The sequence below is a fragment of the Leucoraja erinacea genome, chromosome 14, assembly GCF_028641065.1.
Source record: "Leucoraja erinacea ecotype New England chromosome 14, Leri_hhj_1, whole genome shotgun sequence".
Taxonomy (NCBI): Eukaryota; Metazoa; Chordata; class Chondrichthyes; order Rajiformes; family Rajidae; genus Leucoraja; species Leucoraja erinaceus.
In genome coordinates, this window is record NC_073390.1 from 39036836 (window position 1) to 39049956 (window position 13121).

A 13121-nucleotide genomic window follows, 5' to 3' on the forward strand; every position below is an offset into this window, starting at 1 on the left:
ACTTTCACAGTAACACAAAGTAATAGTTGGTATTTCAAGATCACGCAAACTTCTAATCTTCTTGCGTATGGAGCGCACAGCCTAAAGTTGTAGGACAATTTGTTCTATTTTGATCTTATTTGATTGTGCACACCAAGTTGATTGCATTCATCGAAACAGGGCGGACCACGTGAAGGTTGCAATCTCCCACCCCAAACTTCTAATGAAGTTTACAAGACAGTTTGGTTTTCTGCTTTGCCCTGCTAGTTAACACGTGCATGCAGAAAGAGGAAGGTGCTTATGATCATTTATAAACAAACCACAGTGGAAACAGTACTTGACGAACAAATGCATAACATTGAAAAGTTATGAACATTTGTAAACAATTTTTGATGAATTTGTTGGGGTTTGTTAGAATAATAAATAGAACACACTAAAGATCTTGAACGTCATGTGTAATAAATTAGGGGTGGCACAAGGCACAGCAGTAGAGTTGCTACCTAAAGGGCCTGTCCCACTGTACGAGGTAATTCAAGAGTTCTCCCCTGATTCTAGCTCGTGTAATGTACGTAGCGCGTACGTAGGAGCTCGTGGATGTCACGTAGCGGCTCCCAAGAGTAACAGTATGTACTCGGGAAATCCGGTAAACTCGTGCCTTTTTTTCAACACTGAAAAATGTCCACGAGTAAAAAAATACTCGTGATGAAAAAAATTGTTACTTTTTACTCATACGAGCCTCTACGCACCCGCTACGTACATTACACGAGCTCAAATAGGGGAGAACTCGGGAGAACTCTTGAATTACCTCGTACAGTGGGACAGGCCCTTTACAATGTCAAAGACCCGGGTTTGATCCTGACTACGGATGCTGTCTGTATGGAGTTTGTTCGTACTCCATGTGAATGCGTGGGTTTTCTTCAGGTGCTCCACTTTCCTCCCGCACGCCAAAGTCTTCCAGATTTGTAAATTGTCCCTGGGGTGTAGGAAACTGCTAGTGTTCGAAGTTGATCGCTGATCGGCATGAGGTAGGCCGAAGGGCCTGTTTACATGCTGTATCTCTCAAGTCTTCAAGTAGATCATAAATTGATTTCTCAGAGGTAATGGTTAGTAACTGGAGAGTTCAAGAAATTCCATAAACAAACAAATCAATTACTCGAAAAGAAAGCCTTGGTGTATCGGGAAGTAATTATGAATATTTAGTTTTTCTTTCAGAATGACAGTCACCAAAAGTATTCTGTCTGTGTTTTTTCCCCTTAACATGAGCATATGCTTAGCTTGGTATTGGAGATTTCTTAAAATGCTGTATGTCCTGAATATCCATCAAAATCGAGGACTCCTCTGGGATAAGTGGAATATGGCACAGTTAAATTAGATAGATCTATCGATAATCTATAGATGGCTGACATCGGATACTCTCAGGAAGAACTATTACAATGTTAGTGAAGTATATGTCAGGTATCGACCTCTTCGAATGAAACAATATGGTCCAATTCATTACACGATCACTGCTGCTCATTCTTCTACTGCATGGAGTTTAGTACCTTGTGGATCCCATTTTAAGGCTAACTATTCTCTTGCCTTAATATTTAACTTGATTTATAGATATTTTTGAAAATAGTACTGTACTTTTTCCCCTTTTGATATTTATTTTGTTAAGCTGTTCACTCTTATGTGGAATCAATATTGTTGGGAACATGCCGCATGAGCATCATTTGTAGAATGGACATGGTGCATTGTCTGCTGCTGCCTCATTGTCATTATCTCATTGACTTGACTGAACTGTTTGAAACATTAATGCAATGCTAACAAATGTGTCTTTTACAGTTGAAGATTGCTTTCACGTTGGATAAAGAGACAGGAATGCCTCAAGGATGCTATGTCTATCAGTATAAGGACAGCAACAGGTAGGATGTGCTTAGACAAATACGTCATATTGTAAAGAAATGGCAGTTTCTGCAATTAGTCCTTTTTGTCAATTGTCCGCCTTCTGCTATGTTCATAAGCCAGTGGAGCAGAATTAGACAATTCAGCCCATCGAGTCTACGCCATTTAATCATGGCTGATCTATATTTCCCTCTCAACCCCATTCTCATGACTTCTCCTCATAACCTTTAGCACCATTACAAATTAAGAATCTGTCAGTCTCTGCTTTAAAAATATCCATTGACTTGGACTCCACAGTGGTCATGACAGTGAATTCCACAGATTCACCACCATCTGGCTAAAGAAATTCCTCCTAATTTCCTTTCTAAGGGTACGTCCTTTAATTCTGAAGCTGTGCCCTCTCGCCCTAGGCGCTCCCACAGATAGAAACATCCTCTTCACATCCATTCTATCTAGGCCTTTCACTATTCAGTAAGTTTTAATGATGTGCCCCCTCATCCTTCTAAACTCCAGTTTGAAACGTAATTGGAACATTCCCTTCACAGATTCTGCCTGACCTGCTGAGTTTCTCCAGCACTTTGTGTTTGCTCAAATAATTTGGGGAGAAAACATGTATGTTGCACTGGATTCTGGAACTAATTTTAAATGAACCCAAAGTGTAGCAAATTAAGAATAACTACTTTGCACAAAGCCACGATTGACGTTTCCACCCATTGGCTACGTTTGACATGAAAATGTTCCTGTGCAAATTGTTAGAGTTTGCCAATGCACCAAAATACTTTCAAAATGGATAGGAAGATGAACCAGAGTGTCATTTTATACATATTGGAGAGTCATTTGGTTAAAATATTGGATTCCTGCAAATTATTATTCTAGTTGTAAGTGTAGTACTTGATAATTCACAGTATCTTATGCGCACAACAAAACATAAATTCAAAGCAAGGTGAATCAACATCTAAACAGGCCATGAAGTTCAGAGGAAACTCACATAATGGAACCATTCCTCCAACAACAATTAGACGTCTGCCTTGAGAAGTAAGTGATGGGCACATTGGACTGGATATTGCCAGCTGTGGAACTAACAGCACTCACTTTTACTGCAGAGTAAATTCATAAAACACATCCTCGGATCTGATATGTTGTTAAAAAAGCTATGAAAGTTATTGTCAGAAAAACATCTTCCCCAGAAGATACATTTGGTCCTCACCCTGTAGATCTGGCGTTGAACACAGTGACATGAATTTGAGATTGTTGCCCACTAGTTCTCCACTAAATACACCAGATGTTAGGGCTGGTATCCTGGGAGCAAGTGAATTGTGTGTGAAGTGCTAGTCCTGAAAATTTAATTTTATACGTGGAATCATATTTTCACAATTTATTTCTCAGAATTTTGGAAAGAAAGGCATTTGAAGTTATTTTTTTCCTGTGCATTATTTATATTTAATTTATACTTCCTGCTTTTTATTTCCCAGTGTAGATTCCATTCTGTGGGGATCTGAATTTGGTTTCTTGCATTATATTCACATGTGTTGTACTATACTTCCATAGCTAAGGGGAGCTAAATTTTGGAAGTGGAATTCATTGCACACTCTGCTAGTTATATAAAACTTCTTCAATATGCTGCAGTTTCTGTCGTGAATGCCACTGTGAATCCAGCTCTGAGGACCATGTGTGTCAAAGGTCTGTGGAAGCACTGTGCTGATGTCAGGGAGGTTTGCAGAAATCCACTTCAAAGTTGTTGACCACACAAGCCAGGCCTGTTCATTTAACTCCTGTGTAAGCAACAAACACAAAAGTAAACATACGCCAGGTCTGCAATTGCAAATTAAAGTAGACAAATATTTTCAGGAGTAAATTAATGTGCCAGTATACAGGGAAAGTTGGATGATCAGCCATGATCATATTGAATGGCGGTGCAGGCTCGAAGGGCCGAATGGCCTACTCCTGCACCTAATTTCTATGTTTCTATGAAAGGGATACTTTGCATTGCAAGACATTTGCTGTAACTTCATCCACTTCCTTGGAGAAGGTATTCAATGACTCTGACACCGACATCAGCCCTCCTAGGGTTGCCAACTGTCCCGTATTAACCGGGACATCCCGCATATTGGGCTAAATTGGTTTGTCCCATACGGGACCGCCCTTGTCCCGTATTTGACTGCTACTACTTGGGTCGAGGGGACTGTTGGGTCAGAGCGTCACATCCGTCCCCGCCTCACCCGTCCCAACGTAGTGCAGCCCATGGAGTGCAGCAGCAGTAGCATCACGCCCGTGGCCCCGTCGGTCGGCAGCCCACCCAGCTGTCAGACTTCATACTTTCGCTTACCGCTGACACCACCACCCCTCCTTCTCATGGCCGATCATTGGTTCATGAGTTGGACGGGGCTCCGGACTTTGTGTGCGACGTCGCGCGGCCCGGTCCATAACTGCTCAGCTGGCCCGCCGGCTGGGCTTTGTGCGCAGTCCAGCACCTGAGCCAACTCATCATTCACCCAGCCACGGCCGAGTCGGTCAACAAATATATTTTGGCCTTTTGTCCCTTATTTGGGAGTGAGAACGTTTGCAACCATAATTGCACCCTTGGACATCAGAAAATAATAATATGGTGACAAATAAGAGGTTAAAGAAAGTGGGGGAAAGCCATCAAATGTTCCCCAAAGCAGCACTGCATAAATGAGACAGTTTTGTGGTTTGTCGGATATTTGGAATAGATGGGGAGGACTGGAGGAGAAAGATCATTTCATCATCCAGGAAGGAGAAAGTATGATAGCACTGGGGAAGAAGGAATAACTTGAGTCAGCAAATGTTTTCTCAATAAACATAAACGAGCTGTTGCAAGTCATGTAATTACTTTGCACGTATCGCAGATGCTGTAAATTGTGGAGCAAGTGCACACATAGTCAAAGGTTGTGCTCAGCAATGAACAGCCGGAAGTACAGTTTGTCAAGTTGCATCACACTGATACTCCCAGCTTCGAGATGCATGGACAGTGGCTGGACGCCCACTGGAAGAACATTCGGCCATTTACAGTGATGTGAACAGGCGTGTTTAATGGCATGGTATGTTTTAAATACTGCTGGATAATCCCTCTAGCTTGTGAAATGTAACTTTTGCGAGTATGGAGTCATATACTTTCAATTTGAATCATTGATGGAGATTGACAAATTGATTACATCTTAAATTCAAGTTTACTTGGCTTTGTGTACATAAACAAAATGAACTAAATAACCTGGATGCTGCCTGATCCGTGCTACCCCAGCACTTTGTGTCTATCTTTTAAATAACCTGAATCCACTGCCTTGGAATCTGCCTTTCCGAGATTGAGGGTGCACACTCTTGCAGGCCTTGCCTCTGATCCAGGGAGAGCATCCAAACAGAAAATCTTGGAACAATTGAGGATTCAGGCAGTGTGTGTGGAAAGAGAAGCGGAGTTAATGTGACCCATCCGTGCATGGCCTGGGGCATTGTTTCAAATGCCAATCATCGTAATCTGGGGAATACTTTTAATGCTGACATTTCAGATATTGTGTGGGGCTCCTCCGTCCTGTCCACAATCTTAACTAATGGAGTTCTATCCAAATTTAGTGCAATAAGTTGGTATGTCAGCAATTCCTATTTGATTTTGTGATCTGACAGAATAGAGATACAGACTGGCAACAACAAACTTAATTGACAGAGAGTTTTTGAAGTTGCTCATTTCTGTGCTCTTTAACTAACTGATGTTAACAGTGCAATGTACGTGCATATAAATGAGGGCGGACATCTAAGGTCAATTTGGAGAATAATGCACCTTACAGTGCAATAGCCTTTAAGAGTGTGGATATTATTTAATTATGTTATTTATAACTTTGGATCAAAATAGTTTCCAATATGCACATATGGAAAACCACCCAAGGAAAGTATGGAAATTGGTTTTAGCATGCAGGAAAGACAATTAAACTCTCAAATTACAGGGAAAAATGTGTGTGCAGGAAATGTCTGATCTAAAGCATGGTTACTTACTGGCTGTAAAACTCAGGCCGAGTAAATGGAGTTCACATTGGGGTGATGTGTCTCGGTGATCTTAAAGAGGAGTTGACTAGGTGGGGGTGGGAGTGGGAGTAGCTGGGGGAGGATGATGAGGAGAAAAGACCAAATTTAACGACAATTTCCAATATAAACCAATCAGTGGCATTTTTTTAAGATCTCAACCCCCTACGTGTAAAAAAAACTTGCCCTGCATCTCCTTTAAACTTTACCCCTCTTACTTTACAGCTAGGCCCTCTCGTCTTTGGCATTTCCAACCTGGGGGAAAAGGTTCTGACTGTCTACCCCATCTATGCCCCTCATAATTTCACATACTTTTACCATGTCTCCTCTCAAGTTCCAAGACACCAGGGAAAACAATCCGAGTTTGTCCAACCTCTCCTTATAGTTAATACTACCTACTTCCGGCAGCATTCTGGTGAACTTATGCGCCCTCTCCATATCCTCTGCATTCTTCCTGTAATCTGGTGACCAGAACTACAAGTGTTGTGTTAATTGACAAGGTATAAACTTTGAGGCATGAGGGAATCCTGGATTACAGGGACAGTGCTGGCACTGAGCTCGAAGATCAGCAATGCTCTTGTGGAGTATTTTCAAAGAGCACTATTACTTACTCAGTTTTTACTTCAATAACTTAGTTCAGTTGAAGCATGTTTTCAGCTTAGGTTTATTACATTGTACAGCATTATTTATAAAGGCAAAATTAACCCAATAAAAATGGATATAAGGATCTAAATTGGAACGCTGTTTGTTTAAGATTGATTGGCTGTGACTTGGATCTAGGTCTCAGCAATTCACAATCTACATCAGATTTCAAGTTTGCTGATTTGACAAATTAGGTGGGATTGTTTATTGTGAGGAGCATGGGAGAGAGGTGTCAGGAGCATGGAGACCAGTTAGCTGAAATGGTGGGAACATGTAGGTGGGAAGATGAGGTTGTAAATGGAGGAATAGTGTGGTTGAAATGCACCCGAGTGCCTTGTAGCCAGGCACTGGAAGCGAATCAGTGGGTGCACCAAGTAATGTCAAATGATTGCAAAAGATTTGTGGAAAGGGCTAAAGATATTTTATCTGCAATTATAGCACTCAGGTGATACACACACCATCCACCTCACACACACACACACTCACACACACACACGCACACACGCGCACACACTCACACTCACACATACATTCACACACACACACGCACACACACTCACACACACACATACACTCACATACACACTACCTCAGTCACACATTCACTCACACACTCACACATACAATCACACAGACATACACTCACACACACACATACACTCACGCACACACACACACATAGACTCACATACACTCACATGCACACATACACTCACACACACACATACTCAGACACACTCACACTCAATCACACTGACTCACACAGCATATATATGACAGTAAGCTTTCTTGAATCTACTCACACGGCTGTGGGGCTTCCGCAGCCAGCGGCACTTCCGCAATCAGCGTGACCACTGCACTTACCGGAAATTACGCAATCAGCGAGACCTCTCAGATCACCGGAAATTACGCAATCAGCGCGACCTGTCCACTAAGTCACGAAATGAGCGGGACTTTTGGACTAAACACAGTTGGACATAATAAAGCATTTATTCCTTCCAAACACAGTCGGACCTAATAAAGCATTTATTCCTTCCAAACACAGTCGGACCTTATAAAGCATTGCAGTTTCAAGCACAGGCAGGGCAGAAGGCCAAACAACTCATGGCATTGTCATTTCATTTCCAATTAAGCATTGCACTTTCAAGCACAGACAGGGTAGCAGGCCAATCAACTCGTGGCATTGTCATTAAGGGCTAACAAATCATTTATTCCAACTACATTACAGATTCACAGTTCAATTGATTCACAGCTTAGAATGACAGTCGTTGCCTCTCCCTCGCGATCTTGTGGAGTGACTGACTCACGTCCAGGCATCCGGGGTTTTATAGTCCTGCCCCCCTCCGGAAGGGGCGTTACCTTAATTGCGTTGATTGACAGGCGAGAGGACCAATTAGCTGATCTCAAGGATTTTTAAACACTCATATCTTTTTTATTTTTTATCGATGGGAAAAATCCTCGGGGCTGGCTCAGCGGAGTGGGACTTGTTTGTGAGTAAGCTGGCCAAAAATCACAGCGTTACAAGGTAGCATTTTTTCTAAAATCAATATACAGCGCAGACAGGAAGTGGTCAAGATGAGACTTTTAATTATATAGACATGTGCACATTACTGAAACGCTCATCTTGTTATCTTCTGGTTTGCGTCGTTTTTACATTTGTGTAAAAACGATTTGCGATAATGCAAAGCTTTTTCGCCACCCTACTCACTACATCCTGTGATACAAATGCACCGTTTTGTTCCAATCGGTGGTATATTTTAAAAGGTATTAAGGTATAAAAATCTTTAAAACCACTCATGCGTAAATTGGTCTCCTCCCCTGTCAGTCACAGCCGGGATGGCGACGCCCCTTCCCGGCGCCATCGCCACACTGATTGTCCGTCTCCGATGTCAGTCACCGGCCACGGCCCGCCTCCCTGCCGGCGTTGCCCACCTTCCGTCAAGATATAAAAACTATTATGCCCTGAATTGGGGGGACTATGTATAAAGACAGCTGTAATTACTGCATGGTGAAACCAAAATGTATAAAAATATCCTTTAATGAAATCTGACAATGTGCACATTAACCACACGTGATTTTTTTTCTATTACAAATCGCAAATCTTGATTTCTACCAATATGTAGAAGAACCTTGGCTAGGATAGACGGGGCAAATTATACTTAAAGGGTTGAGGTGGAGATGCAATGGCAAAGATTTAAACTACAAAAATTGTTCATCCCTGTCTGGCGACAAAATAAAACAGAGAAGACGGCTCAACCGTGGCTGACGAGGGAAATCAAGGGGAGTGTTAAATCCAAGGAAGAGGCATATCAATTGGCCAGAGGAAGCAGCAAAGCGGAGGACTGGGAGAAAATTAGAACTCAACATCGGAGGAAAAAAGGGTTAATACAGAGGGGAAAAAAGAGCATGAAAGAAAGCTTGCGGCGAATATAAAAACTGACTGTAAAAGCTTCTTCAGATAAGTATAATGGAAAAGATTAGTGAAGACAAATGTCGGTCCCTTACAATTAGAGAGAGGCGAACAGCACTTCTGGACTGGGAATATGTTCAAGTCCTGTATCTTGGCTTGTGCGCACTCGAAGTGTCACCCATTCAGTGAGGTGTAGAGGCCATGAGGTGTAGTTTTGTGAGACCAGGGTGAATGCCTCAGCCATTGAACACTGAGGTGATTGGGGATGGCCCTGACGTATTGCTCATCACTCCAAAGCAATCACTATCCACATCCCTCCACCTTCCCTTCTAGGTGAAGAACACCACTGTGTCCCGTACAGACATCTCCATGGTAACAAGCTCAAAAGTGGTCGCTGACCACTGAGCCTGTCACCATAGTTACAAGTTATTATACAAGTAACGTAGTACCGTTGTTGCCAGAGCTGTGCAGTGAAACAAAGAGAGGGAGACAGGCCCGTCACACAGGGGGGAGGCAGGAATCGTGCCGGAGTCCCAGTATACAGAGGGGGGGGGGGGGAGTCGCAGTGTCCCAGTATGCGAGGGGGGGAGTCCCAGTCACAGGGGGGGGGGGGGGGGGGGAGTCCCAGTATACAGGGTGGGGGAGTGAAGTCCCAATGCCAGTATATGGGGGGGGGGGGGGGGGGGGGGGGGGGGGGCGGCGAAGTCGCAGAGTCCCAGTGCACAGGGGAAAGGCAGGAATCGTGCCAGAGTCACAGGAGGGAGAGGCAGAAATAGTGCCAGTCGCAGCACGAGGGAAAAAAGGCCAGTGCCATAGCACAGGAGCACAGCATTGTGCCAACTCATGAGTGTTCAGGAGGAAGGAAGGACCAAGAGGGCTAGAATGATGCTCTACCACGTAGCACGGAGCTGGATACCAGAGTATTCTGGAAATCAAGGGATGGTGCAGAAAACTGATGCTGAAGTCCAAGATCATGATCTTAGAGTCATAGAGCTGTACAGCACAGAAACTGGCCCCCTCGGCCCACCTTGTCTACTTCTTAACCCTTCCTATAACATATATCTGTCCAAATGATTTTTCAAAGCTGTAATTGTATCCACCTCTGTAGGTTCCTCTGGGTGCAGGTTCCCTCTACAGAGTATTGGACTTCCTTTAGCATCTCTGGAAGCTGATCAATGGCGGGGGCAGCTTGAACAGCCCTACAACCTCCTATTCCTCATAACATCATCTTTCAATACACAAGCTTGCCTTAGTATGTGTGGTTGTCAGTAGGTTGTAGATTTAAATATTCAATGCAAGAGCCCATTTAATTAATCTTCCCAAAGGAAGTAAATAATCCTATGTAAGACTATTAAGAAGTTCTGATCCCAGAAGTTTGCAGTGTTACATTGCACATGTATAAATTCCCAATACGACCAGGCAGACTGTCATGTGTCAAATTTGTATTAGTCTTGCCTGAGCCTCTTGTTAAACGGACATAATCAACGCATGCTTCATAATGGAAATCGTCATGGCAATAGATTAACCTTGTGTGTACACTTTTTTTGTAATTTGTACACTAATCTAAAATATATTTTAATTGCAACAATAAAAGCAACATATGATGCCCGAGAGGTTGTTGCAGCAAAGTGCAAATTTAATAAACAAAATGTAATATTTTGTTGAAAAATTGTTACAGCAATTCACTTAATCTAATCAAGACCACTTACGGTATGCTAATTGCTTTTTGATAGGTCTGGAATTGTATTTTAAGCAAATATTGTTAACGTTAATGTGCTGGTTGATATGCGTTATCACCATGATCTTACCAAAAAAAATAATGCTGGAATTTCCTCCGGAGCTACAGTGCCCTCCATAATGTTTGGGACAAAGACCCATCATTTATTTATTTGCCTCTGAACTCCATAATTTATACAATGTGTGCAACAAACATGGATGTTGTTTGTGGAAGCAGAATGTGACAGATAGCAAGAAACATTTAAAATTTAACTTGGGAATGATGTCTCAGTAAGTAGTTTGCAAAGGAAACAATTTATGGTGGAGGCAGAAAATGAGTTTTTTTATATTGATTCCACAAATATTTACCCTCAATGTAAAAGACGATCTTACAAGAAAATGTTGGCAATTCCAGTTGAAACGGCTTACTTTACTCCGTGTAAGTGGCTGCGACAAACACCAAGGTTATGGAGTATTTTTGTGGTGAGTTGCCAGCTGCAGCCTGATGCTGGGTACAGCTGGATATCCTGTGGTGGGCAGTGAACTGAGCAATTCCCCAGATGTCCACTGAACTCTGCAAATCTATTCATTTCAGTGGTGAGCTCTGTACTTTGTTTTGCTTTATTAATTCAGTGTTTCCTTTTTAAAAGTGTACGGATGTTTAAAAAAGTCCCAAATGTAGATTTTGAATTAATTCTTTAATTGTTTTGTGGACTTTTGAAAAACATTTTATACTTTTGACAGATGTGTGATATTGGTGAGCCCTCTGTAAAGTGTTCCACACAGGGCAGGTGGCTCACAGCTGCCCAGAGGTTGTGGGCCAGTGCCAGTAGGAAAGAGATATTATAGACGTTATCAAGAGGTTGATGGAAATAGTGCAACTTTTCAAACTAGGTATCCACATCACATGATGAAACCTGTTGTTGGTATGTTCAAAGGGAAGGATGGAAATAATGATGGGGAGAAAGAAGGAAGCATGAAGAGAAACATTTATTTGAAATACTCTGGTGGGAGGGGGACCATGGGAGCAGTCAAAGTCAGTGTTAGGGAGATGGACAATAGTGGATTAACTGCCTCGGACATCGCAGGAAAATTGAGGACCAGGACAGGGTCGCAATCACAGCATTGTAACCAGGGCATTCCCTGTGCCTGTAAAGTGTGCCTCTTGGATTGAAACAATATGATCAGGAAGCTTTGGAATAGATGGGAATGAGACATGAATGCAAACACAAGGAACCTGGTGATATCAACAGTAGCTGGAATTATAAATCAATGAAGTGGGGACAAAAGCAAGATTGGGTAATGGTAGTTCACAAAGAAAAGATCAGTATGATTGTAGCTGTTAAAATCATAGCTTGAAAATAATTTCTCTTCGACCAACTCCCTCCCTCAGTGTAGTCTGCATTCAGCTTAACTGCTCACAAACAATTTTCAAGAATTTCGGCAGCAAGTCTCCCAATATGTGGAACAACATGAGCAAAATGTGTGACTGATTCAGATTTCCAGTCATGAGAAGGGAAAAGAAAATGAGCCTCTATGCGTTGTCCTGCCTGGTCTGCAGTGGAATTGGGCTTGTATATGGGTACGTTGTGACTCATTGACCCGCATCTTCAGATTCCACTAAATAGTTTTGTACAACAGTAGATGGAAGTGATGTCATCTGATTACAGTTAGAAACATAGAAACATAGAAAATAGGTGCAGGAGTAGGCCATTCGGCCCTTCGAGCCTGCACCGCCATTCAATATGATCATGGTTGATCATCCAACTCAGTATCCTGTACCTGCCTTCTCTCCATGCCCCCTGATCCCTTTAGCCACAAGGGCCACATCTAACTCCCTCTTAAATATAGCCAATGAACTGGCCTCAACTACCTTCTGCGGCAGAGAATTCCAGAGATTCACCACTCTCTGTGTGAAAAAAGTTTTCCTCATCTCGGTCCTAAAAGATTTCCCCCTTATCCTTAAACTGTGACCCCTTGTTCTGGAGTTCTTGGATCTTTGCATCTGTAGTATTCATGGTTTATTTAATTTCTCAGCTACATCTGCCATGTTTGTGGAATATCAACACTAAGATGTATGAAGCAGTGATGCGGCCGGAATCATAGTACTCAACAATGTCTTGCCACATTGTGGCAGCAGCACAGGTTAAAGTTCTACAATATAGACTGTATTGTACTGTGGAAAAATTGCATCTCCCCTTTGAGAAATACTGAACCACGAAAAATGTCCCATTAGTCACTAGTTATCTTTGGCTCCCAATACACAGGTTTCTGCAAGGAAAACACTTCACCGGTGATCATCAGTGTTCCCTAATCAGATGTGGCACGTTGATTTCATGAATTGGTGCTTAAATGAGTTACCTCATTGTACTTTGGCTTTACATATCCAAACATTATTCCAAAATAGAAAATCCTTTCCACAAAACACAGAACTTGGTGGGCTCAGTTAATTTTCACTCTG

The 13121-nt window shown here is 42.4% G+C and overlaps 1 protein-coding gene across 1 annotated transcript in view; it reads left to right on the forward strand.

Annotated features, from left to right (window-relative positions):
- dis3l2 (DIS3 like 3'-5' exoribonuclease 2) overlaps positions 1-13121 on the forward strand; it is a 178458-nt gene that overhangs the window by 118957 nt on the left and 46380 nt on the right. The window contains exon 14 of the mRNA XM_055646207.1: positions 1804-1883. Coding sequence (XP_055502182.1) covers positions 1804-1883 — 80 coding nt within the window. The remainder of the gene's footprint in view (positions 1-1803; positions 1884-13121) is intronic.